This window comes from Cutaneotrichosporon cavernicola (assembly GCF_030864355.1).
Source record: "Cutaneotrichosporon cavernicola HIS019 DNA, chromosome: 7b".
In the NCBI taxonomy this organism is placed as follows: Eukaryota; Fungi; Basidiomycota; class Tremellomycetes; order Trichosporonales; family Trichosporonaceae; genus Cutaneotrichosporon; species Cutaneotrichosporon cavernicola.
The window spans coordinates 529,029-551,535 of record NC_083400.1 but is presented as its reverse complement, the minus strand read 5'-3'; the positions used below and the strand labels follow the sequence as shown (position 1 = coordinate 551,535).

The 22,507-nt window shown below is 59.9% G+C and overlaps 10 protein-coding genes across 10 annotated transcripts; 5 read left to right on the top strand and 5 right to left on the bottom strand.

Moving 5' to 3' along the window:
- Positions 1–257: 257 nt before the first annotated feature.
- Positions 258–859, top strand: CcaverHIS019_0704440 (uncharacterized protein; the record flags this gene model as incomplete). The annotated part of the gene is made up of 3 exons (XM_060603878.1): positions 258–406; positions 448–518; positions 630–859. The coding sequence occupies 3 exons, from the start codon at positions 258–260 to the stop codon at positions 857–859; spliced, it is 450 nt and encodes a 149-aa protein (XP_060460128.1).
- Positions 860–1,057: 198 nt separating this feature from the next.
- On the bottom strand, positions 1,058–2,079 carry CcaverHIS019_0704430 (uncharacterized protein; the record flags this gene model as incomplete). The annotated part of the gene is made up of 4 exons (XM_060603876.1): positions 1,058–1,213; positions 1,261–1,518; positions 1,688–1,860; positions 2,046–2,079. The coding sequence occupies 4 exons, from the start codon at positions 2,077–2,079 to the stop codon at positions 1,058–1,060; spliced, it is 621 nt and encodes a 206-aa protein (XP_060460127.1).
- Positions 2,080–2,795: 716 nt separating this feature from the next.
- CcaverHIS019_0704420 (uncharacterized protein) lies at positions 2,796–4,569 on the bottom strand (the record flags this gene model as incomplete). Its single annotated transcript, XM_060603875.1, has 3 exons — positions 2,796–2,801; positions 2,995–3,889; positions 3,926–4,569. 3 exons carry the CDS (start codon positions 4,567–4,569, stop codon positions 2,796–2,798), a joined length of 1,545 nt encoding a protein of 514 aa, XP_060460126.1.
- A 1,221-nt stretch (positions 4,570–5,790) lies between these two features.
- On the bottom strand, positions 5,791–7,210 carry CcaverHIS019_0704410 (uncharacterized protein; the record flags this gene model as incomplete). The annotated part of the gene is made up of 8 exons (XM_060603874.1): positions 5,791–5,946; positions 5,984–6,013; positions 6,051–6,278; positions 6,319–6,389; positions 6,428–6,590; positions 6,631–6,759; positions 6,797–7,092; positions 7,147–7,210. 8 exons carry the CDS (start codon positions 7,208–7,210, stop codon positions 5,791–5,793), a joined length of 1,137 nt encoding a protein of 378 aa, XP_060460125.1.
- A 395-nt stretch (positions 7,211–7,605) lies between these two features.
- CcaverHIS019_0704400 (uncharacterized protein) lies at positions 7,606–8,257 on the top strand (the record flags this gene model as incomplete). Its single annotated transcript, XM_060603873.1, has 2 exons — positions 7,606–7,809; positions 7,901–8,257. 2 exons carry the CDS (start codon positions 7,606–7,608, stop codon positions 8,255–8,257), a joined length of 561 nt encoding a protein of 186 aa, XP_060460124.1.
- Positions 8,258–8,491: 234 nt separating this feature from the next.
- COX6A (uncharacterized protein) lies at positions 8,492–9,436 on the bottom strand (the record flags this gene model as incomplete). The annotated part of the gene is made up of 3 exons (XM_060603872.1): positions 8,492–8,570; positions 8,977–9,151; positions 9,313–9,436. 3 exons carry the CDS (start codon positions 9,434–9,436, stop codon positions 8,492–8,494), a joined length of 378 nt encoding a protein of 125 aa, XP_060460123.1.
- A 509-nt stretch (positions 9,437–9,945) lies between these two features.
- On the top strand, positions 9,946–12,108 carry SEC63 (uncharacterized protein; the record flags this gene model as incomplete). Its single annotated transcript, XM_060603871.1, has 4 exons — positions 9,946–10,063; positions 10,163–10,433; positions 10,468–11,426; positions 11,462–12,108. 4 exons carry the CDS (start codon positions 9,946–9,948, stop codon positions 12,106–12,108), a joined length of 1,995 nt encoding a protein of 664 aa, XP_060460122.1.
- A 514-nt stretch (positions 12,109–12,622) lies between these two features.
- On the top strand, positions 12,623–14,389 carry CcaverHIS019_0704370 (uncharacterized protein; the record flags this gene model as incomplete). Its single annotated transcript, XM_060603870.1, has 1 exon — positions 12,623–14,389. The coding sequence occupies one exon, from the start codon at positions 12,623–12,625 to the stop codon at positions 14,387–14,389; it is 1,767 nt and encodes a 588-aa protein (XP_060460121.1).
- A 213-nt stretch (positions 14,390–14,602) lies between these two features.
- Positions 14,603–16,587, top strand: ICP55 (uncharacterized protein; the record flags this gene model as incomplete). The annotated part of the gene is made up of 7 exons (XM_060603869.1): positions 14,603–14,888; positions 14,990–14,996; positions 15,041–15,057; positions 15,091–15,147; positions 15,323–15,987; positions 16,035–16,221; positions 16,253–16,587. 7 exons carry the CDS (start codon positions 14,603–14,605, stop codon positions 16,585–16,587), a joined length of 1,554 nt encoding a protein of 517 aa, XP_060460120.1.
- A 1,779-nt stretch (positions 16,588–18,366) lies between these two features.
- On the bottom strand, positions 18,367–22,411 carry CcaverHIS019_0704350 (uncharacterized protein; the record flags this gene model as incomplete). The annotated part of the gene is made up of 2 exons (XM_060603868.1): positions 18,367–22,081; positions 22,137–22,411. The coding sequence occupies 2 exons, from the start codon at positions 22,409–22,411 to the stop codon at positions 18,367–18,369; spliced, it is 3,990 nt and encodes a 1,329-aa protein (XP_060460119.1).
- Positions 22,412–22,507: the final 96 nt, after the last annotated feature.

Below are 22,507 nucleotides of genomic sequence, written 5' to 3'. Positions count from 1 at the left end.
GGTGAGATAAGATCTACCAACCAAACGCCAAACGTTAAGCGCCAAACGCTTCCGCTCGGTTCCTCGTGACTTTTTCGTTCCTCGCGTCCCCGTCAACTTTCATGTACACACAATGACAGGGGGTGACTGGACGTGTGGCTTTGGTTTGGCGGGTATATCAACGCGCTCTGGATGCTCCTTTACTGCTTCCTCCGCACTCTAACTCCTCTCTCCTCACCCACTCTCACCCCCTAACTCCCCTCTCCTCACCCACTCCAATGAAACTCACGGCAATCTCCAACGATACGTGGTACGCGTCCAGCCCAATCCAGGCGCCCAACTACAAGACTCCCCAGATTGTGACTATGACAATGGAGACCGAGTACAAGGGCGACTTTGAGGGTGTCAGCGTTGCGAGTTACGCCATGTGAGTTGGAGAAGCTGGAGAACTGTCCAAGCTGACCACAGGGCCGCGTACAACCCCCACAAGACGGAGGGAGAGGAGGGATGCGCGGGCGGGCATGGGGATTGGACTTTTGGTGAGCTCTTTCCTCCAAGCCACTCCCACCCCTCCCTCCTCCCACCTCCCACCTCCCACCTCCCACCCCTCCCACCTCCCACCTCCAACCACACATCACCGCTGACCCCAGCGGGAATCGCCACGTTCGCCGGCACTGTGCAGGGCAAGAAGGGCACCTTTGCCACTCGCGTCACTGGGCAGGTTCGACATGGGTGGAGTGAGGCTACCAACACTATCGTCGAGGGGACGGGTACCGATGAGCTTGCCGGAATCAGTGGGAGTGGATGCTTCAAGGTCCAGGTGCCTAAAGAGAGTCGTATTAAGGATCTGGAGGTCCAGTGGGAGGTTGAGTTCAAGTAGGCGAGTTGGGAGAAGAGACGAGTTGTACCCTAGTTGAATGTAGGTTGTTGTGGCACAAGAGTTGTGGGATCCCGATTCCATGTTGCACAACTCATCCCCACTAGGGAGACCCGAACAAACATGCATGCGCGCCGGGACACGCGTCCTAGAGAAAGATTAGACAGTGTGTGCACACCAAGAGACTAGTAGCAAGTAGGTTTAGAGGGCGGCAGCAGCAGCGGCAGCGAGGAGGAGCGCGCCGCTGATGGAGGCGGTGAGGCCAGCCCCAGAGCCGGCGGTGGGGGCGCCCGTGGCTGGTGTGGAGGCGTTGGCGCTAGCGGCCGAGCTTGAGACGGAGGCGTTCGCAGAGCCGGTCTGGGATTAGTTGGTCCTCCCCAAGAGAGAACTAGGAGTGGACTCACAGGCACAGGAGAAGGGGCCGAGGCAGACGGGCCCGAGGGAGCAAAGGTCGCGTTGATGACGCCAGAGGGGTAGGCGACGGTTGTGGGGGCGGGGAAGGAGCCCGAGAACGAGGCGGGGAACTGCTCCTCAACGCACTCCTGGGCGAGCTGCTGCTGGGCCTTGTTGAGGAGGTCGATCTCGAACTGGATCACGCCGGCGGCGGGGCCATCGACGAGGGCGCAGTTGATGCAGACTTGGAGGTCGGTTAGGAGGGTACCCTGGGGTTAGCACGACAAGCGAGCGGTAGCGAGCGAGGAGCCACAGGCGGTGAGAAGCCGTGATCAGTGAGTTGCAGGCAATTCCCAGCTGCCAATCTCAAGTGTCCAGCTGGAACGATGGTCTAGCACAAAGGTGCCTAGTCCCTCATCACGCATCTCTCTGACTCACATTACACGCGCCGGCGCAAATAGGGGCGCCAGGGTTACCGGAGCACGTAGTGAACAGCTCCTTGTAGTACTTGCACGGAGCGTCGCACGATGCCGGGATAAGGTGCAGGGGCAGGGCCTCGGTGTGGAGCTGGCGCTTGAAGACGGCCGGGCGCTCGGGGGCCGCAAGGGCGGCTGGGGTGAGCGGAGCCGAGCGAGCGAAGGGAAGGGGTGGAGGAGGGAAGATGGTGGACCCGAGAGAGCGCCGAGGACATGCCATCTGACTGATCTACGCCGCAAAGGATCCGAACCTCCAGGCATGACAAGAGAGGAGGCCAAGGGCTGAGGGGGAAGGGTGGGGAGTGAGTGATAGCACGTACCAGTGGCAACGAGGAGGGCAGCGAAGAGGCGCATAGTGAGTGTGGGAGACGAGAACGTAAAACTTTGAGACTTTGGAAGCTTGGACAGGCGAGGTTGAGAGAACTTGAGACTTGGATGAATTGGGAAGATGAGAAAAGAGAGTGAGAGAAGAAGATGGAGAGATATTGATCAAGGATGGAAGAGGTTTGTGCGTCAAGGGTGAGGGGTTAGCAGAAGAAGGTGAGTGGTGGGATGAAGCGACGCGCGTGAACAATTGAAGCGACTTTGGTTGACTTGGGATTGATGCTTGGCAGGGGTGACGCGTCAAAGCGCGTCTCACTCTCACAGTCCAAGATGCAAAGGTCGGGGGAACCCAAGAATGAGGTTTGCGGGCTTGAGCGGCGCCATAAGGGATGAGTGCTACACGAGTCAATTGAGCCACAGCGCCACAGCGCCACGGCGCCACAGGGAAAGGAATGGCAAATGACGAGCACGGCAGATTAGGATAACCATTACATTGCATCAGCGCCTGCCACATTCCAACAAACCATTGCTCGGGCTTGACCACATGCCGTTTCAGTTGACCCTCAGCCTCCCCTCAGCATCCCCTCAGCCCTCCCATCTTCAAAGCCCCATCGCTCGCCCGACTCGGCCCAGCCTCGCTGCTCACAAAATACATAAAATGGTACACATCGTACAAGCGACGACCAGGGTAGTGTACTGTACGATCTACTCGGCGTCGCCTACGGCCGCTACGATCGCTACGATTGCTACGACTGGCGGTCAGTGTACCCTCGTGCGCCCACGCACGTCGCATCCACGACCATGGCCGCGCAAGCCACGGAAGCCGCACTGCAGGCGCTGGTTCTGGTAGGCCTTCTTCCCCTTCCCCTTATAGCTCCAGCGCCGACGCAGCCTCTTCTCCTTGCACCCTCCCCCTCTCCCTCGCCCTCCCCTTCCCACCCTCACCTTCTTCTCGGCCTTCTTCTCAGCGTAGCGCTCGCCTGCGGTACGAGCTCCGGCCACGGCCCCATTGAGTAACTCGTTGCTCGCCGTCATGGCAGTGTCAACGGCACGCTGCCCGTGCGTTAACGCAACGTCGAGGCCGCGGCGTGCTTGGAGAATACTACGCCAACCGCGTGCCTGGGCCTGATGCGCTGCGTCGGTGGCCCTCTCGCAGCGCCCGTTCGCACACACACGGTCGCGGGCATTCTGGTATAACCGTGCCACTGTCTTCGGCGAGTCCATCGCGCTCTCGACGATGACGCGAACAGTGGGCGACTTGACAAAATCGTTGAGAAGCTGGCCATGGTAGTTGAGCTCGAGTTCCACTTCGTTGCGGACCCACTGTCCAGCGTGGTACACGAGGCCAGCGACTATGTCAGACATCCAACGAGCATACGTGTCGAGTGCGACGATGCCGTCGTGGAGGTGGTCGAGGATCGACGCAGCCGGAGGGCATTTGCACTGCTTGGGTGGGCACTGGCACGCCCTGCGTCGGATCTGCGGCACAGCGACGAGCGAGTTGGTAGTAGTTGTCTCAATGAGATCGGTCGACGTCTTGCCGCCTTTGCGAAGCTTGTTCCACACATACAGGTACTCGGAGGGCGTCGTGGACGCCTCAGTGGGGACGCCCTTGGGAACTAGTTCATTCGAGGTAGTGAGAGCAGCGAGCGTATCCTTAACGACCTGGAGGTCTGCAGTACCCAGCTCCCAGTTGCTCTGAGCAGGGGGAGGGCCGGGAGGGGTTGCCGGACCGGAGTAAGATCCCCACTTGTGAGACATGATTGGCGCAAGTTGGAGTGGCGATGGGCCGAGCTGCATCAACATGAGCAACAGTCCGATCAAGATCGGAAGGATAGCCCTGCTGTCAGCAGCAACACAAACGACATCAGCTTACCATCGGTTTCCCCCAGCACCGGGAGAGTAAGCAAGAAAAGGATTCCCAGGTGCAGTCTTCTTCTTCGAGTCCGGCGCCGGCATGGTGAGGGCGACAGGTGCATTGGCCACAGGAGCTGGACCCTCGGAGCCGTCCTCTTCGATCAAGGACTCAACGGAGCGATGGGGGACAGCGCGGATGTTCGGCAAGCTGTGCATCGGCGTGTTGTCCGTGACGGTGCCGGTGGTGGCCAAACTGGCATTCGAGCTCGTCGGGTCAGGGAAGATCCACGAATTCTTGAACTCGTACATGTTCAAGGCCGCTGGAGTCTCGGTATCTGCATACAACGACTCATTGAGGCTTTGCTCAATCTTTGGATTGAACTCGACCACGGCGTCATCCTCGACCTCGACCTCGCTGTCGCTCGCCTCGCTTGGCTCGCGGGTCGAGTTAGCCAGGTCCGAGATGACGCTCGATCCGAGGACCGAGGCGCTGGAGGTGGCGGCGCTGGCGGCATCAGTGTTGTCGACATTGAGCCACCCCTCGTCGTCCAGATCAGACGAGTTGATGGAGAGGTCGTCGTCGTGGTCCTCCTCCTCGGCGGGCGCAGCAGACAGAGCAGGCGAGGGCGGCTCGTCCACCTGGACAGTCGGGAGGCGCGTCATGGTAATGCTAGGTTGATCAGCGACCCAGTCGCGACAGTACTCCGACATGAGCGGCGGGGGTGTGATGGTGAGGGCTTCGAATAGGGGGAGTGACGTAGATCTAGGGCCGAGAAGCACGCCCCAATGTGCAGGGGGTTTAGGCTGACAGTGGGGAAGTGGGTGGAGGGAGGGGGAGGGTGAGAGGGGGAGGGAGAGGATTAGAATGGGTGAGGAGTGATAAAGACTGGAGGTAGGAGGCGTGATGAGGAGGACCGATGGGAGAGGAGGGGGAGGGAGACGAGCGGGCGTACGTGCTCGCTAAGCAGGAGGAATGCGGATAAGGTGAGTGGTGGCGAAGGGTGGGGGTTGCGTGCTGATGTCCGAGTGCGCGACGTGTACGCAAGGAAAAGGAGAGAGTATAAGAGGGGGGAGTGAATGAGAGACAGTCAACGTACTGTAGAACTGTGTGGCTGAGTGTCTAGGCTCGGCAGGGTCGGCACTTGACTTGAGGAACTTGAGACGGAGGGGCTGGGGCAACCGCGTCAATGTCCGGTCTGGTCTGGATCTGCAGATGCGTGAGACCTGGCGTGGAAGTGAGGGTACCAGCAAGGTGGAGGCAAGTAGATGTTGATGTATAGGGAATGGTGCGTGAAGAGGGAATCGGAGCATGGACGTGGGCGTGGACGTGGAGGAAGACGTGGACGTAGCGGGTGGCAGGTCGAGGGATCAGCATGACAAAATGACACACGGTGGCGGAGGACGACGTACCTGTGACCGCTGGGTCAAGAGGGGCTGAGGCTTTCGAGAGCGAAGAAGCGTTACAGATGGATCTTGTGTTGGTGAGAATGGCGAGAAAGATGATGATGATGGTGGAAGCGAGACGTAAGCGTGTAGTCGATGAGTAGATGGCTCGATGGCTAGATGCGTTCTATGGTCAGGTGGTTGCCATACGTCGGTGGCAAATGCGTGGGCAACCCCAGGTAGAGAGCGGAATGTAACCGGCTTGTTATCTCCCATGTCACCAATACCGTTTTTACAAACTGCCATTCATCCTATGCTTTACATTAGTTCTACTACAAGAATTCTACTTTGTGCATGAATGTCTACATTTCTTAATTATCATCTAGCTCTAATCTCAACTCGAGTTTCAATCTTCCATCTACTCTCCTTGTGCGTCGTGATCGCCATCTCAATCTCAGGGCCGTGCAGAGCTCTATCCGGGGCCCAATGGAGCCCTGAACCTCAGCAGTGCCATGACTTCAATGGGGCAATGGCGGGTTCGAGCGTCTCCCCCAAACGGCCCATTGCTGGTCGTCCAGTGTCACCACCCGCTGACCGGTATCGTGTCAGCTCGTCTTCTTCTGGAGGAGGCGCTACGTCGAACAGTGAGATGCCATCCTGTTGTCAGCTGGTCATTCGGGCCATTTTAGCTCACAGTCTCAACTACACCCCATAACCCAGACGGCTGTATGAGTTAGACATAGGTGAACTACGCAACTCACCGAAGTCCGGCTCTTCAACACCTCCACGACTAGACGCAGTCCGGGTGCGGAACCGACGCGCTCGCGTTCGCCCTCGTCGGCAAGTCCAAAGACCCGTCCCGTGTCCTGAAGGAGAAGTTCGACGTCGACAGTGAAGGTCAGCGTGACGCCGAGGGAAGGCTTGACCGTCGTCGTGGAAAACACAGAGAGCGGGTTGGAAGGGATACTGGACGCGACCGAGTTGATGATCTGCGGATGTTGTGAGTCTCGAGTATCGATGAGCACCCACAAGAGTCGTTAGGCCCGCAAAGTAGGTCAGCTCTGCGATCTCCTCCATCGTCACGACCATGGCCGCGTGTCCTAAAGTCAGCTGCCTTCAGGATCCGACAGCTGCCCACCCTGCGCGGTAGTGCCCATGAGTGCGTCACGGAACAAACTCGCAATGTTGTCGATGATGAGAACGCGTGTTGCGGGGTCATCTCGTGCACGTGCAAGTTCGTCAAGGAGATCGGGTTCGAGCTTGAACACTCTAGCGACAGTCAAGCGGTCGAGGACGGATTCCTGCTGTCAATTACTTCCGCAAAGGCCAGCTGAGACTCACATCGGCGCCGAGGGCGTTCACGACGGCCCTAGCCCGGGCGGCGTTGAACGCGCCCTCCGTGTCGACCCAGTGGGCCGTCGCATCTGGCTCAGCAATGAGTGTACCGAGGGCGGCATGCAGTGCGAGAAGCTGGTTTAAGTTTCTAGCCATGGTCACTTCAGCTCACGCTCTTGCCCACACCCTTCCCTCCCGCGATCTCAATGACCCCTCCCTCGGATGGCATCATGTCGGCGAGTACGCCGAAGCCGTGCCATGGCTTTAGAGGTCCAATATCACCTGAATACACGGGTACGCGGTCGAGACAGCGTTGTAAGAGCAAGTCTAGAGAGGCGTCGACCGCTGCGTCGCGTCGCTCTGAGGCGAAGGGGCCTGTACCTGCTTCAGGGAGGGCCGCGACCACGAGCGCGTGAAGCGTGGGCCGCGGTGTTAGGATGACCGATTCGGTCGTGCGGACTTGGGGTTCTGGAGTCAGCTGCTGGCAGTGTTTGGAAAGCCGAGGAAGGAGAGTTGACCTACCAAGCAGGGGGACGAGGGAAGCTGCTTCTGGTGGAAGGGATGGTGCCAGACGTTTGAGTAGCATGCCTCGGGCGTGGGTTTGTGGAAGGAGGAGGGGCTGGTGGGTTAGAGGTCAGGATTGAAGAGATATGGGAAGGGAGAGAGGTGGGAGGATGAGACAAGGTGGTTTGGTTGTCAACAAAAGCAATGTAGGTGGACGACCTCCACTCAAATCGCGTCACCCAAACCCAAACCCAAACACCCTCTCAACTTCGTCCACTTCATCGTTTCCCCCACTGTTATTCACCCACCTCGTCTCTCCTCACGAGGACTCTCTATCTCTCACCACCGACACTTATCTCCAACCTCCTTTATCTACTCGACGCTCGTGCCCTCCTCGCTCTTCCTTTCTTCTCCTCACTGTCCTCGCCTTTTCACCTCTTCCCTTCCTCCCACTTGCCCCTCCCCCGCCCGACAACAATGAACCGCAAATACGACACCTACGTCCCCTCAGCCCTTCCCTCCGCCTCATTAGGTCGCCGACGCCCACCAATTGGCGAGCGTACGTTCGAACACGAGGACGGGGACGACTTAGACAAGGCGTACAATGACTGGAACATTCGTATCGACAAGGAGATCAAGGCTGTCGTAGAGGGGTTGGGTGACCTCGCCCGCCTCGCTGATGTGAGCAACCTCATGCCCCTACCCTTCTCATTCCCTCCCTTCCCCCCTCGTCTAATGCTCAGCTTACGACTTTGTGGATAGCTGACTCCAGATCGGCACACCCCCAGGAGCACATACCCTCACGGCCATGCATCTCAAGCTCAAGACTGCGTCGCTGATCCGCGCGTCCCAACAACTGCGAGACACGGCACATGAACTAAGCCTTGCGCTCGCGCTTGGTGACGATGTTGGGGCGGCAGTGCGGAGGGACGAGGAAGTCGGCGCGCTGCGTGCGGAAGTTGAGCGGCTGCGTGAGGAGATTGCGAACGAGGTCGGCGAACGCGCAGACAAGGGAGGGCTCGGGGAAGGTGAGAGCGCGGCTCCTGCTCTAGGAGAACAAAGCAAGAAGGAAGACAGCGCCGCGATGGTCGTCGACGACGACGACAACGACGAGTTCGAGGAGGTCTAGCACCTGCACGCATGTAGTATACCCCGCATCCCCAGTACCATGCATCTCTTTCCGCCACAAAGGAATGGAATGCGCACACTGGATAGGCTCAGGATGAGAACAAAAGAATTCTGACGTAGATTCTCAGCTCGGATTTGACACCCTGTCCACAGCCACAAGTCACACCAACACTACCAGCATACCACGCAGCTGGCGCTCGCTGATTCCATGCATATTTTTCCTTAGCGCCGTTCGTTACTCCGCGTCGCCGGCGGGGACGTTGACCTCGGGGTTGAAGAAGAGCGACTGCATGCCCCAGGGGAAGGGCTTAGTGCTGGCATCAGCGGGTGTTTCAATAGCAAGGGAAGAGGATGGGAGTATGTAATGGAGAGGGAGAGATGAGGAGGGACATGGCGCCGCTCGGTCCCTCGGGACAGGCCGCTGATGGACTTTAACGAAACGATGGCGATGGACCGGATAGATATGGCGATGGTACTGGACATTGACACAGCGCCATGACCATCACAGTCATGGAATGGGCTAACTGCGTAGTCCCATTGTCCGCCGTGCCTGTCTCTCGCCAGTGGCCTCGCCTCGGCTTGGCCTCGTCTTCCATTCCCGGCCACTGCTTCCCTCGGCTTGCACGACATGGCCCCTCTACCTTGCCCCTTCATGCTCCCCACACTCTCCACTCCCTGTGCACTGCGCGCAGCGCTCGGCTCGGGCTCGGCTAGGCTCACCGCATGTTGAGGTAGTCGTAGTGGGGGCGGACGGGCATCTCGCCGCCGTTCTCGGCCTTGAGGTGCTCGATGTGGTCAAAGTGCTCCTTCTCGAGCTTCCAGGTCCAAGCCGTGCCGGCGATCACCACGGGAATGCAGACGAAGAACGAGACGTTGCGCCAGAGCGCGGTAGTGCCTGTGGTCAGCCATTGCTTTAGGATATGGGGGCGGGCCCGCGCGCGCGCGAGCTAGACAACGACAGAGCAAGCGGGCTATAGCTGGCGTTGTAGACTATGCGCTTGTTGGACTCGCTAGCCGAGTCGCCAAGCGCAATCCGGTGATCCCGGCGAAACCCACCCTTTGCGTGCTCCTTGACAGCGGCGCGCTGGGCGAGGAACTCCTTGCCGGCGGCCTCCTGAGCAGCGGTGGAGTAGAAGCGGGCCGAACGGGCGACGTTGAGGGCGGAGCGGCGGGCAATCATGGTGACGGGGGTGGGTTGTTTAGAGAGTGGTGAGGTGGCTAGATGCGACGACGAGCACGATCCAACGAGTGGTCTCTGACTGGTCTATGGTTGGTCCTGCCTGCATTGGCCCCTTGACCCCGTATCCACCCAGTCCTCCATAACTCTCACCGTACACTAGGTCCCACCGGGGGGACTCGGCCACCCAAGAGCCGCGGGAATAAGCCCGAGTGGCACCTTGGTTGAATTGCCACGTGATACACTCTCTTTTATAAACCCCCCACTTTAAAGGACGCGTTTCTGGGACCGCCACGTCCCATGTTCCACGCTTTCAAGCTAACCTTTGGGTTATGGAATACAAAGGCATTTCATAGAGCTACTACCCGATTAACCAAACTACCCACAACCCACAACCCACAACCTCGGACACATCGTTACACTTCAGTCCTCAAGCGACCTCTAGCCTCTCAACAACACCTTCACTCCTTCCCACCCTCGTTTCCTTTATCACCCTCCGCCCGCCTGGAACCATGGCGCCAGGCATCTCTTACGACGACTCGGGGTTGCTCGCATCCTACTTTGGCGTCACTTGCCTCGCTTTCATCCTCGTCCCCGCATCCATCTCCACCTTCAGGTCAGCACCCAAGGGTACGTCTACGTCCACAACATGGCCATACGCTATCCTTGTAAATGCTGACACCATCTCTCTTCTTCCACCGCGATCCACAATCACCTTGCTCCATCCAGACCCACACAAGTCGTTGTGTAACTGCAATGAGTGCCGGGCCAACGACAAGCGCAAGGCCGCACTGAGGTCAGCGACCCACAAGCGCAAGCTCCTCCGTCGCATCCTCCCCCTTATCCTTGGCTGGGCACTCTTCGCCTACCTCTCGTACGGCCTGTACCTGGCACCGCCAATGGAGACATCCGTCTACGACCCCTTTGACATCCTGGGCATTGGGTCGTCAGCATCCGAAAAGGAGATCAAGAAGCACTACAAGAGGCTCTCGCTTCAATTGTACGTTCCGCGCGCCAGACTCTCCTAACCCCAGCCACCCGGACAAGGTTAAGCTCGGCCCCAACGAGACATACGAGCAAGTCGAGACCAAGTTCGTCGACATCACCAAGGCATACAAGTCGCTCACGGATGAGGTGACTGTCGAGAACCTCCGCAAGTATGGCAACCCCGATGGACCGCAGCAGCGCGAGGACAAGATCGCCATCCCCAAGTGGGTGGTTGAGGGCAAGAGCTCGATCTGGGTCCTGGCCGCGTACGGCGTCGTCCTGGGCTTTGGCATTCCGTTCGTCGTTGGCCGCTGGTGGTTCCGCCAGCGCAAGCTCACGCGGGACGGTATTCTCAACGCGACTGCCGAGATCTTCTTCCACCAGCTGCGCGACGACACCGACTTCCTCTCGCTTATTGCGCTGCTCGCCTCGGCGGTCGAGTTCCAGGCCATCCTTGCCCCTCCTGCCAAACTCAGCAAGAAGGACCGCAAGGAGCGCCAGGCGCGGATCGAGACGCTCGAACAGGAGCTCGACACCCAGCGTGCCGACCTCCTCATCGATGAGTCTCCCACGATGAAGAAGGAGTCGCGTGTGATTGTTACCACTGCTGCTGCCCGCCGCGCCCGTGCGCTGATCTGGGCGCACCTGCTCCGCTACGATCTCCCCAAGGATCTGGCTTCCGAGCAGCTCGAGGTCCTCCGTGCCGCCCCGCCCCTCCTCACTGCCCTTGCCAACATTGCTCTCGGTCACAACTGGCTCAAGACCTCGCTCGCGTGCCAGAAGCTCCAGCCGGCAATCGTCCAGGCTATCCCCGTCGGCGGTTCGCCCCTTGCACAGCTTCCCGGCATCACGCTCGAGAAGGGCCTCGAGCTCGAGATCACGACCGGTGCCGAGGGCCGCAAGTGGCTCGAGAAGTGGGTTTCGATCAACGACGATGAGTACCCCGAGGCCAACGCCGTCGCACGCACCTTCCCCCGTCTCGAGGTCACCGACGCGCAGTTCAGGGGTGAGCCTTGATCTTTGCTACAAAGCTGACATTAGTTACCGGCGAGAAGGTGGTTACGCCTAGCTCGATCGTGCAGCTCGAGTTCAAGGCGCGCTGGGTGTACCCCAAGGACCCCAAGGAGGTGTCGAACGGGAGCGCACGCGCGGATTCTGTCGAGGTCGTCGAGAAGGAGGTGACAAAGGAGAAGAAGGAGGAGGAGAAGAAGAACTACCCTCCAACAGGATACGCGCACGCGCCGCACTGGCCCGCAAACCGTTCGCCAGGCTTCTCGGCGCTCATGGGCGACTCGAAGCTTGACAAGGTGATCGTGCAGCCCATGCGTGTGGCCGACGTTCCCTTTGACGAGCCGCGCGAGTACAGCCTGCAGTTCCAGGCACCTCCGCAGCCCAACCTGTACAGCTTTGTCCTTTACTTGTCGTCTGACACGTTTGTGGGGTCGGATATTGCGCGCCCCGTCATGCTCAAGGTCGAGCCTGCGCCGGCCGAGAGCGATGACGACGATGACATTAGCGAGCCAGAAGAGGACAGCCTCGCGGGCCAGATGGCAATGATGCGCGGCGAAAAGGTCAAGGCGTCGGCGGTGCACGATGAGAGCGAGTACGAGACGGATACCAGCAGTGACGAGGACGGGCCGCGCCGTGGGCGGGCAATCAACGAGGATACGGACAGCGATAGCGACTAGTAGACTGCATTGCGGTGTTGGTGTTGATACGTATGCATGTTTGAGTAGCCACGCGAGTGAAGCGAGCGGCGAGCAGTTAGTCAAGCGAGGTGTGGCTGAAGGTGTGCAAAGAGGACATGTGCAGTTGTAGGCCGTCCAGGAGGCCCAGGCCAGAGTCCTTAACGATCGCACCGCTACTTGATGACGTCACGCGCTTCAACCCTAGCAGTGTATGAGTATATGGTACCACCTCTCTATACACCACTCCCCTCCCCTCTCCCCCTTCAGCGCAGCGCAGTGCAGCGCAGTGCAGTGTTGGCAAGGGCTGTGCAGCGACCAGAGTCGAGACATGTCGCAGCAAAAGATTACGAGTGGGGAGTACGGTGCCTGATCGACAAACTGCTGCGTAACCAACCAACTAGACCACTTGAAGAACCCGTTGTCACTTTGGGTTCTTTTCACATCAACCACAATCTCAGCAAACCCATTCACATACCATCAACCTCACGCGATGACTGACAAGCCTGTCGAGAACATGGTCGAGAAAACGGCCCAGAATATCAACGAGATGGACCCACCCGCACTCATGGTTCGTAATCCTGACCCGACGCCACCAGCTACGCCTGCCATCCGCGAGGACGAGCCGGAGCTGGCATCGCTCACCCGGCCAACCCCAACCTCAACCTTCCACCCAGCTGCTCACTTTCCCGACGCGGCAACTCCAACCTCGCCGACTGCAACCTTGTCGCACGTCCCGACCCTCCCGCCGCCAACCCACCCCGGTCGCCGCTCGCCGCGTCCGCCCGCATCGCCGGAACATCCGCGCCGCCTCCCACCTCCAGTGGACACATCCAAGCCTGTGCTCGATGTCTCCTCACCGCACTCGCGCTTCCTCGCTCCGGAGCCTACCATCCAGCCCGCCTCCTCTCCCCCAACTCTCCCCTCCCCGGCCACCCTCCAACCCCCGGCCGAAGACAGCTACATCCGTGACCCTCACCGCTTAATCGCCTACATCGTCCCCTTCCCCACCCCCGCCGGGCACAACCCACCAACCCGCTTCCTAGTCTACACTCCTCCCCCACCTCCCCTTCTCGCTCCATCTTCGGAAGGGAAGGAGAGTAAGACGAACAAGGTCCAGCGCAAGTGGCAGGAAGAGGTGCGGGCTGCCCATGAGAGTAATCACAAGGTCCTGTCCTGGGGGGGTATCCGGGCTAAAGTGACTCGAGGGGTTGATTGGGCTGTGGGGCGGGTTACGACTGCTGATTTGGACTTTGTGGTGCGTGTGCCTAAGGATGGGGAGGTACATCGTGGGGCCACAGGCAAGGCGAGCAAACCTGCCACTTCGGCGGCTGGCGGCAGTATACCGATAACTACCAAGCCTACCACTCAGCCTGCCCAGGCTGCCGAGGAGGCCGCTGCTGCCATCGCCGATTCCACTTCACTCACGGAGGCCTCGGCAACCGTCGTCGGCTCAAAGGAGGCTGAAGCCACACTTGACAGTGCTGCCCAGCCCGGATCCGAGCTCCCTGCCTACACTCACATCGACGAAGGTGTCGCCGAGCCCAGCGCCGTCCACGATAAGGCCGCTCCACCTGCTCTACCGGCCCGCCACCCGGCCCCCCACCAGAGCACCCTCCCGATACCCCTCCCGCACGACGAGGACCCCTCCTCCCCAGAATCCGCAGAACCCACCCAGGCAACCGTCAAGCTAAACGAAATGGTGCTCATCTACCCGCCCACCCTCCAGATGACCGAGGACGAGCTAAAGACCGAATTCGTCAACTCTCTCCTGCGCACGAAATCCAAGGCGCAGCGGGATACGATCATTGCGACGGGCCTTCTTCCCGTCACCCTCGCGATCGACTGGGCCCTAATCTTCGTAGGCTGGGTCTTTGGTGGCGCACTCGAAGTCGACGCGGTATGGCTCGCGTCCTCATTTAGGGGCGCGAAGACTGCGCGGTCGGTCACGAAACGCCTCACGAGCTCGGACGCGGATCTCAAGTTGACCTTCAAGCCGAGTCACAGGGCGGATCTGCTACAGGCGTACCTCGCCCAGCGATGCTCTGAGGCCGACCCGAATCGCTTTGAAGCTGTGAAGATGGCCCCGAGCAGCTATCAGGTCCTGGATTCTATTGGGTGGGAGGCGGCGGGCAAGTATGACGCGCATAATTGGGAGGAGGAGCGGTGGGAGAGGCAACAGGTCGAGACGGACCTCAAGACGACTATGGGTAAGGCAGCGGGCGCGTGGCGTAAGTGGTGTGACCGGTACGAGAAGGACCCGGAGAAGGCTGTGAAGCGTTGAGGCAGTGAGGCGGTGAGGCAGTGAGGAGGCGAGTAGTACATTGCCAGAGTCTGTTTGAGAGTCCATAGATGTAGATGTAGATGACATGACACGATTGCAGGAATGAGATTGGACGTGGGATATCGGCATTTCAGGCACGCCATCCAAAAGTCGGCGTTGAAAGTCGGGCAAGTTGGATCTCCCTCCCTCTTCATCATTCTCACCCAAACAACCATGCACCGCGCCTGCGCGCTTCGGAGCCTACGCGCTCACGCCATCGTGAGGACATACGCGACCACTTCTATACCCCAACCGACATTCCCGGGGGTTACGAACCCCAAGCCCCCTGCGACAGGACAGCCGCTCGCCCGGAGTCATGGCCACCTCGTTCGTTCCGCCGAACTCACGCCGGGCATCACCGCGGCCGAGTACGAGGACCGGCGGAGGCGGTTGATGGATAGCCTCCCCCCGGGGAGTGTGGTGGTCTGTATGGGGGGGACGGTGCGGTTGGTTTCGCAGCGTGAGTGAGGAGCGAGGGAGGGAGCGAGCGAGGGAGAGAGAGGAGGGAGGGAGGGAGAGAAGGAAGAGGAGGAGGAGGAGCCCGAGTCGCGCTGACACCAGAGATCTTGTGAGCCCTACATCTTTACCCCATCTTGACCCACTGACGCGCAGCTACAAGTTCAGGCAAGGTGGGCTTGGATTGCTGACGCAGCTGACAACAGCAACCGACTTCTGGTATCTCACGGGCTTTGATGAGCCAGATGCGACAGCCGTGTTGGGTGAGTCGGGCCCAGCTGTTAGCTTGTTCCTTCAGCTGGGTGTCATGGCGAGCTGCAAGCCACCAGGACAGCTTGCGTCGCGCGCGCGCAGCCTCAGCTCTTACTTCCTTCTTCTCCACACTACACCCAAATCCCCACCCGTCCAACCCCCCGCGCGAGAACGCGCTCACACCAGTCTCCAAGCCCTCCTCACCTAGGGGATACGAATACACCCTCTTCGTTCCCCCGCGCACCGCCCACGCCCTGCAGTGGGAGGGCGAATGTGCCGGCGTCGACGGCGCACTAAAGACCTTTGGCGCAGACGAGGCCTACGCGAACACAGACCTGGCCTCGCGCCTGGGATCCTACCTAACCTCCGCAGCCGAAGTGTACGCCTCTCTCCCGCCGTCCCCCTCCCCATCCGCGTCCTCGCAGCCACACCCCCCGCCCAGCCGCCGCCGCTCCTCCCTCCTCAAGCTCTTCCATCTCGACACCCCCTCAACGGGATCCTTCAACTGGAAATCGTTCAACAACGACCCGCCGCACCTCGTTCTTTCGGCAGCCCTTGCAAGCGACGCAGCCAAGCCTCTCGCCCGCGTAGTCGAAAATCTGAGGATACGCAAATCGCCGGCCGAGCTCGAGTTGATGGCGCGCGCAGGAGCCATCTCGGCAGAGGCACATCGCCAGGTCATGCGGTTTGCACGACCTGGAGGGACGGAGGCGAATCTCCAGGCTACGTTCGAGTACCATTGCGCACTAGGGGGAAGCGAGCGACCGGCGTACGTACCTGTCGTGGCGAGCGGGGCGAACTCGCTCGTGATTCACTACACTCGGAACGACTGCGTGTTGGGCCAGGACGACGTGAGTAGATATGACTTGGTGCTAGGATGCCCTCGCTCTGACTTCAGATGGTCCTCATCGACGCGGGTGGCGAGTACCACATGTATGCGAGCGACATTACGCGCACGTTCCCCGTCGCGGGCCGCTTTTCGCCCGCCCAGAGAGACCTGTACGAGGCTGTGCTCAACGTGCAAAAGACGCTCGTGGCGCGGTGCAAGCCCGGTGATGCCAACCTGAACGAGCTACATCGCGAGAGTGAGTCTACCTCGAGTCTCGGCTAACGCAGGCTGCGTCGGCCTCAACCGCGAGCTCAAGCAGATCGGGTTCAACCTCTCGCCAGGCGACGTTGAGCGCACTCTATATCCCCACTTCCTGTCGCACCACGTCGGGTCGGACCTGCACGACTGTCCCACTGCCGAGCGTGGAGTCACACTGCGAGAGGGACACGTGATTACTATCGAGCCAGGGTTGTACGTCCCGCGCGACCCGCGGTTCCCGAAGGCGTTCCATGGGCTCGGGGTGCGAATCGAGGATGAGGTCGCTGTGACAAAGGACGGACCGTGGGTGCTCACCCCTGCGCCGAAAGAGGTCGCAGAAGTCGAGGCTGCGTGTCAGGGGTAGCTGCGCGTCGAGAGTAGATGCATGTCATGATTACCGAGGGGTTTAGGTGAAGAGGAAGCAATTCGACGTGGCGTAGAGGTTCGGGCCTTGATGGTCAGAGATGGGCAACTCTATCCTCGACGACATGCTGAAGCGCCCAGAGCGCGTCTGGTCAGCTCCGCAACCCATGAATGAATGATCACTTGCACTTGATACTATGCCACAACAACCGGACCAATTATCACTGCCACACCCCTGAGTTCTCTTTACATTTAGAGCTGGTAGCGGAAGCCGTCCGAGTCCTCGATGACGACCGAACGAGGACTCGGACGACCTCACCGCGTTCGGCCTCGTCGTTCTGGTACTTGAACCACGCCATGAGGCCCATGACGCAAACGGCGTTGCTAGACTGGAGCGAATCGAGAGCGTCATTGGGTAACCGATCTTGGACTCAATGAACGCAACTGACGCGAGGATACCGCCGGCCACCGAAGGCAACGCAACAGCGGACGAGTACGCGCTTAGATTGGCGACGGGACACTAGTCTGGCTCCAATAAAATCATCGGGATGAGGGCTGTGACAGCCATAAGCGAGGAAGACGCCGAGGCGGGCGCCCTTCTGCGATAGAGGGAGTTTCCAATCGCCGAGCCGATAATGAGACAGGTTGTTGAAGAGAACAAAGGGGCCGCGTTTGCCAAAGTGGTCTGACAGCCGAGCGCTACCAATAACAGGGATAATCGCATACACGTAGACGGGACTGAGGAGCTGGATCTCCATATTGTTGAAGCCCATTGTGGACAGAATTGGCAGAAGGAGGAATACGATCTGGTATGGGCCAAAGACGCAGATCTTGATATCGGCCGCATAGTTGAGGACCTTGTGCCAAGTAAGGTGGCCAGCGACTGAGTCGCCGCGATCGCGCTCAATACGAGTCTTGACAAAAGCGCGCTGTTCCTCGGCAATACATGTACTCGCCTTTGACCGTGCGGCCAACGAGCTGCAGATGATGAAGGATCTGCATCTCACAGCTGGGAATAACGACACTGTCAGCACAGGCAGCGTGTACTTGGCGTTCAAGCTTGGTGAAGCAAAGCTCTGGGGCTACGACTGGGATGTGGACGATCCCCCGGAGGATGTCACGACGCGGTTTATCGCGTTAATTGGCAGTCGGTCATTTCTCATCAAATTGCTGTCCGCTGTTTTGCAATCGTCTTTATTCTAGTTTTCTTTGGGCTGGGTATCAACCACACGGCCTGCCCAAGGTGACCGAGGAGAGTATCTATCGAAATACATTGAAATCAGTGACCAGTGATGAGTAGGTCAGGTTGACCAACTTGCATCCCTTGCGATGTCTCCTGGTGCTGGGCTCAGCTAGTGCCATCACGCGCTCGCAAGCGCTTTGTCTAGGGAGTGCGGCAGAGCATTCCAAGCCGCTAATTGCGACTGTCTGGCATCCGTGGATACCGGACTGGGCGGGACGAAAAAAACACGCTAACCACGGCAACACCGTCCCTGGGAAGAATACGCATGTCTGGACTGCTCGCCGGCCTGCCTCGCGAGTGACGTCTGGGGTACGGCGCTAACCTCATCTCCAACCCTCGGTCTCAGCAAACGTGTTCCGAGACGTGTACGTGTCGGCTCGACGTCAAATCTAGTCGCTTGGGAAGGAATGAGCAGGGCCCAGAGGCCCAGAGTCGTGACAGCCGTGCATATGTACAAGGATACAGCCAATGATTGATGATGATGTACAAGGATACAGCCAATGATTGATGATATGAGATACGAGATTAGAAGCCGAACTACATGCGGCGCCGCCAGGGCGGCGTCGACGTGGTGAACTCGTCCTCGGAGAACGTGGGGTACTCGGTCACCTCGGTAATGTTGGTGAGGTTGAGGGCGTCCTCTGTGCTGTGTCCGTCCTGGGTCGCGTACGCGTAAGAGTCCCCCTCCTCCTGTTCGCCGCTGCGAGACTCTTGGGCCTGCTCCTCCGCGCCGTTCTCGCGCTCGTCCACCTCCTCCGAGAACTTGTTCGCCTGGTCCTGCGCGTCGTCCCTCCAGAACTCGCCAGCCTCAGCCTGCTCGCGCGAGCCGTCATAGTCCTCATACTCGGTGGGCTTGGAGTGCGCGTGTGAGCTCTTGTACCGCTTCTCCTGCTTGACCCACTCAGGCAGCTGACGTGGTGCGACGGCGCCTGTCCCAGCTTGGTCTTGCTGGTTCTGGTTGTGGCTGGGGGCGTATGGGACCGCGCGGGCCTCCTCAACTGGAATGGGAGTGGTAGTGAGAGTCGGAGGTGGAGTCGGAGTGGCAGTGAGAGTCGGAGGTGGAGTCGGAGTCGGCTTCTTGACCACGAGACCGGGGGCGACGCGGCCGCCGAGCCAGTCCGCCACGTCCTTGCCCCGCTGCATACGCGCCTTCCACCCCTTCTTGGCGCCGTCGTCCCAGGTGCCCAAGTCAACCTGTGTAGTGTAGAATTCCGTGCCGGGGGCCTTGGTGACTGCGATTTCAGGTGTGCTCGAGTTGGGCGTAGTAGCAACCGAGTTGTCGGAGGGGATGGCGCGGATCGCCTTGGTGTCGCGCCAACCGAGCGACGTCGAGCCCGAAGCTCCCGAAACGCCCGACCAAGTTTCCTCCTTCTTGGGCTTGAGGATCCTGCCAAAAGTCCCCCGCAGAGTCTTGCTCCTTTTGGGCTTCTCCTTGTCGTGCTTGTTCTCCTTGCCCTCGATGGCGGCAGGCGTGTAGATCTTGCCAACAGTTGGGGCTACGTGGCCGATATATTGGCCGTATGGGCGCACCATAGGAGGGTTCTCGATCCACCCCTGCGGCAAGGTCGGGCGGCGAAGGGGGTTGGAGACGACCCTGGGATCGTTGGTTGACGTGTGGACGGTCTCGGTGCCGCTCGTCGATGATAAGTGCTGCGCCGTATGCTCACTCCAGTGGCCGGGCGGAAGGACGGGGGGTGGAGGCGTGGGGATTGGCGTGGGGATAGTGGGACGGCGGCGCCCGAAGCCTACGCCGCGGATCGTCTCGTCTGACGAGGCGGTCGAGCGCGTAGTTCCCTCGGAGACTCGCGACTGTTCAGCGTCCAGACGGGCAGCCTCTGTCAGTGCCTGGCGGACGATGCGTTCCTCCATCTCGCGAGTGGCGATGACGTTCTGGACAATACCAGCCTGTTCAGCCTCGACGTTGGCGTAAGCGGCCACCAGGGCGGGCGGGAGACGCTTGCCGTTCTTGTGCGTTCGGACGTTGGGATCAGGGATGTTGGGAAGAGTGGGAGGCGGAGGCGGCTTGCACGTGGGCACGCTGACCATGCGGTCACCGGTCTGCTGGCGGCGGTGAAGCGGGTCGCTGGCGAGGCGAGGCTGAGCAGCCGGCCGGGGACGAGAGTGGTGAACACCACGCACAAAGTATTCCTGGGCTGGAGTGGCGGGTGATGGCGCAGTAGTCAGACCAAGCGCACCAAGGTCCATGTCCGATGAGGCGGTTGACGCGCTGATGTTGGCTGGGTGCAGACTGTTGAGGACGTGCGCCGCGTGCGGCGAGTCCACTGTCGTCGTGTTGTGGTACTGCCTGTGGAGGAGGAAGTGGCTTGCCTTGGGAGTAGTGGGATTCTCGAGCTCCTCGATCTCGTCGTCCTGAGTGGAAAAGTGACTCGCCTCGGAACTGACGGAGGTGGGCAGGGATGGCAGTCGAGACGGTCCGGTTGACGAAGCAGAGTATGTCGAGGCAGCCTGGTCCAGTGCCGCCTGTGCTTGCGCCTGGACAAGTCGAGCCTGGAACGCCAGCGTGTTACCATAAGTCGGCTCGGACAGGTCGAGCTGTAAACCGAGCAAGTCGTCCCCCTGGAACCGGAAGCGCTTCTCGGGCGGCTGCACACGCGTCTTCTGCGGCGTCTTGCCTGGAGTGTACACAGTCCAGTTAGTGGGCGCACTGAAGTCCATGCCCGTCTCTCCGTAGATTGAGGTGCGGAACTCGTTCTGCTGCCAGTCAACATATTCCTCCCGCGCCATTTTGGGACAGCCGGCATCAATGAGAGTCTTGACACGCTTCCGGAACTCTAAAGGCTTGGTGTCGCCAATAGTGAGGTCGACCTCGATGTCGTCGAGGTTGATGCCGTCCGCCTCCGCTTCCTTCTTGTAGTGCTCTACGGCGGCTGCGAGCTCAGTTTCGGGCCACGTTTCGTCAAGAGACGTGTTGGGCTCGAGAGTGGTCCGAGCGGTGTCGTATGTCGAGACGGTACCTGTACGGGGCATTCCGTATTCCGCAACCGGGTCGAAGTGGTCAAAGTATGCTTCAGAGGCGGGGAGGGTTTGCGAGGTGAGGAGAGTGGCTTGAGCAGCTGCTCCAGATTCAATTAATTGAATTGCAGCCGTGCCCTCGGTGGCGACGTCGGTCTGGGCAACGCCCTCAATGGCTGGGTCGATGCCATCAACGGCGTCCTTCTCGGCACCTTCAGCGTCGAGTCGCTCCACATGCGCCGCAATGCCCTCGGCACCAGTGAGGTCGAAGAGGCCAACAACGGACCTACGGTCACGCGTGCTTCGGCCCTCCAAGGCCTCGGTAATCGAGGGGTCAAGCTCGTCGTCGACCTTGTTTCCGTTCTGGTCGCCCTCAGCGTCGGTGGTCTTGCCCTTGTCCTCCTTGTCGTCCTTGTCCTTGCGCTTCTTGAAGCTCTTCTTCATCGAGAGGCCGAATGAGCGCCTAAAGGAACGACCAAAGATGTGGCCAAGCGAAGCTCCCTTCCGGCCCGCCTTGGCGGTCATGGTGGTAATGGACGTCGTGCCCTCGCGCACAATCGACTTGGTGCCCTTCAGAGAGCGGCTGAAGGAGGTGCGGAAGGTGCGGTGCCACTTGGCCTTTTCCTCCTCTACCCGGTTCTGGCGCTCACACTCGTCCGCGCCCTCGTGCGGCCGCTGGCTCTGGATCGACTCAAGCTGGTCCTGTGTCAGGATGAGGCCCTGGTCGACCTCCTGGTTGCCGGTGCCGAGAGGGGGCGGGGGGAGTGTGTTGTTATGCGGCTGGCGCGTCTCCTCCTTGGCCTTGTTCTGTTCGAGGCTCGAGTGCTCGAGGTTGTGGTCGTGCTCGAGGTTGTGGTCGTGCTCGAGGTTGTGGTCGTGCTCGAGGTTGTGCTCGTGCTCGAGGTTGTGCGACTCAAAGGTTTGATCATCCTGGCTGTTCTCCTCGGGACCACCTTGACCATGGTCCTTCGGGATCTCACGTCCCGCATGGAGGTCTGTCACCGAGCCGGGAAGGCGGGGAAACCGCTTAGGACGCTCCGAGAGGGCCCTGGTAAAACGGGGCCGGGTCGGAGGCACCATAACAGTCGGAGCCGACACGGCCTCGGGCTTAACCCCTTCCACCTTTGTAAATAAGGAGGGGTCGGCGCGCTTGGGCTTGTTCGGAATGGAACGGCGGGAGGAGCGAAGTCGACGGGTCGGAGTCGGGGGAACGAGGATGTAGTCGTCCGAGATCTCCTGTTTGTTGCGTGAAAGCGAGCGGATGAAGCTCTTGCTGCGGCTGCGCGAGTTCTGATGTCAGCTTGGTATTTGGATGACTTGCGTTGAAAAGCGACCTAATGGAGGTGGTGCGGGTACGCCCGCGCTCTGGCTCGGCGATCTCAATGTTGGGGTGGGCCTCGTGCTCCTGCTCCAGCTCGGACTCAGAGCACGGGTGGCGGCCAACAAAGTTTTCCGCCATTTCTTCGATCAGTTCCTTGGACCCAAGCGACTTGGTCGATTTGTTCGACTTGACCGACTGGCTGGACTTGGTGCGGCGGTGGGAGCGGAGGCGCGGCTCGTCGCCGGCTGAGAAGCTCGTATGAGGCGTCTGCTTGACTAGGTTGCGCATATCAGAGACGTGGCGGATTGAATTGTGGCGGGGTTCTGGATGGGTTGTGGGGTTGTTGGGGTTGTTGGGGTTGTTGTTGGCCGTGGCAGTGGTTGG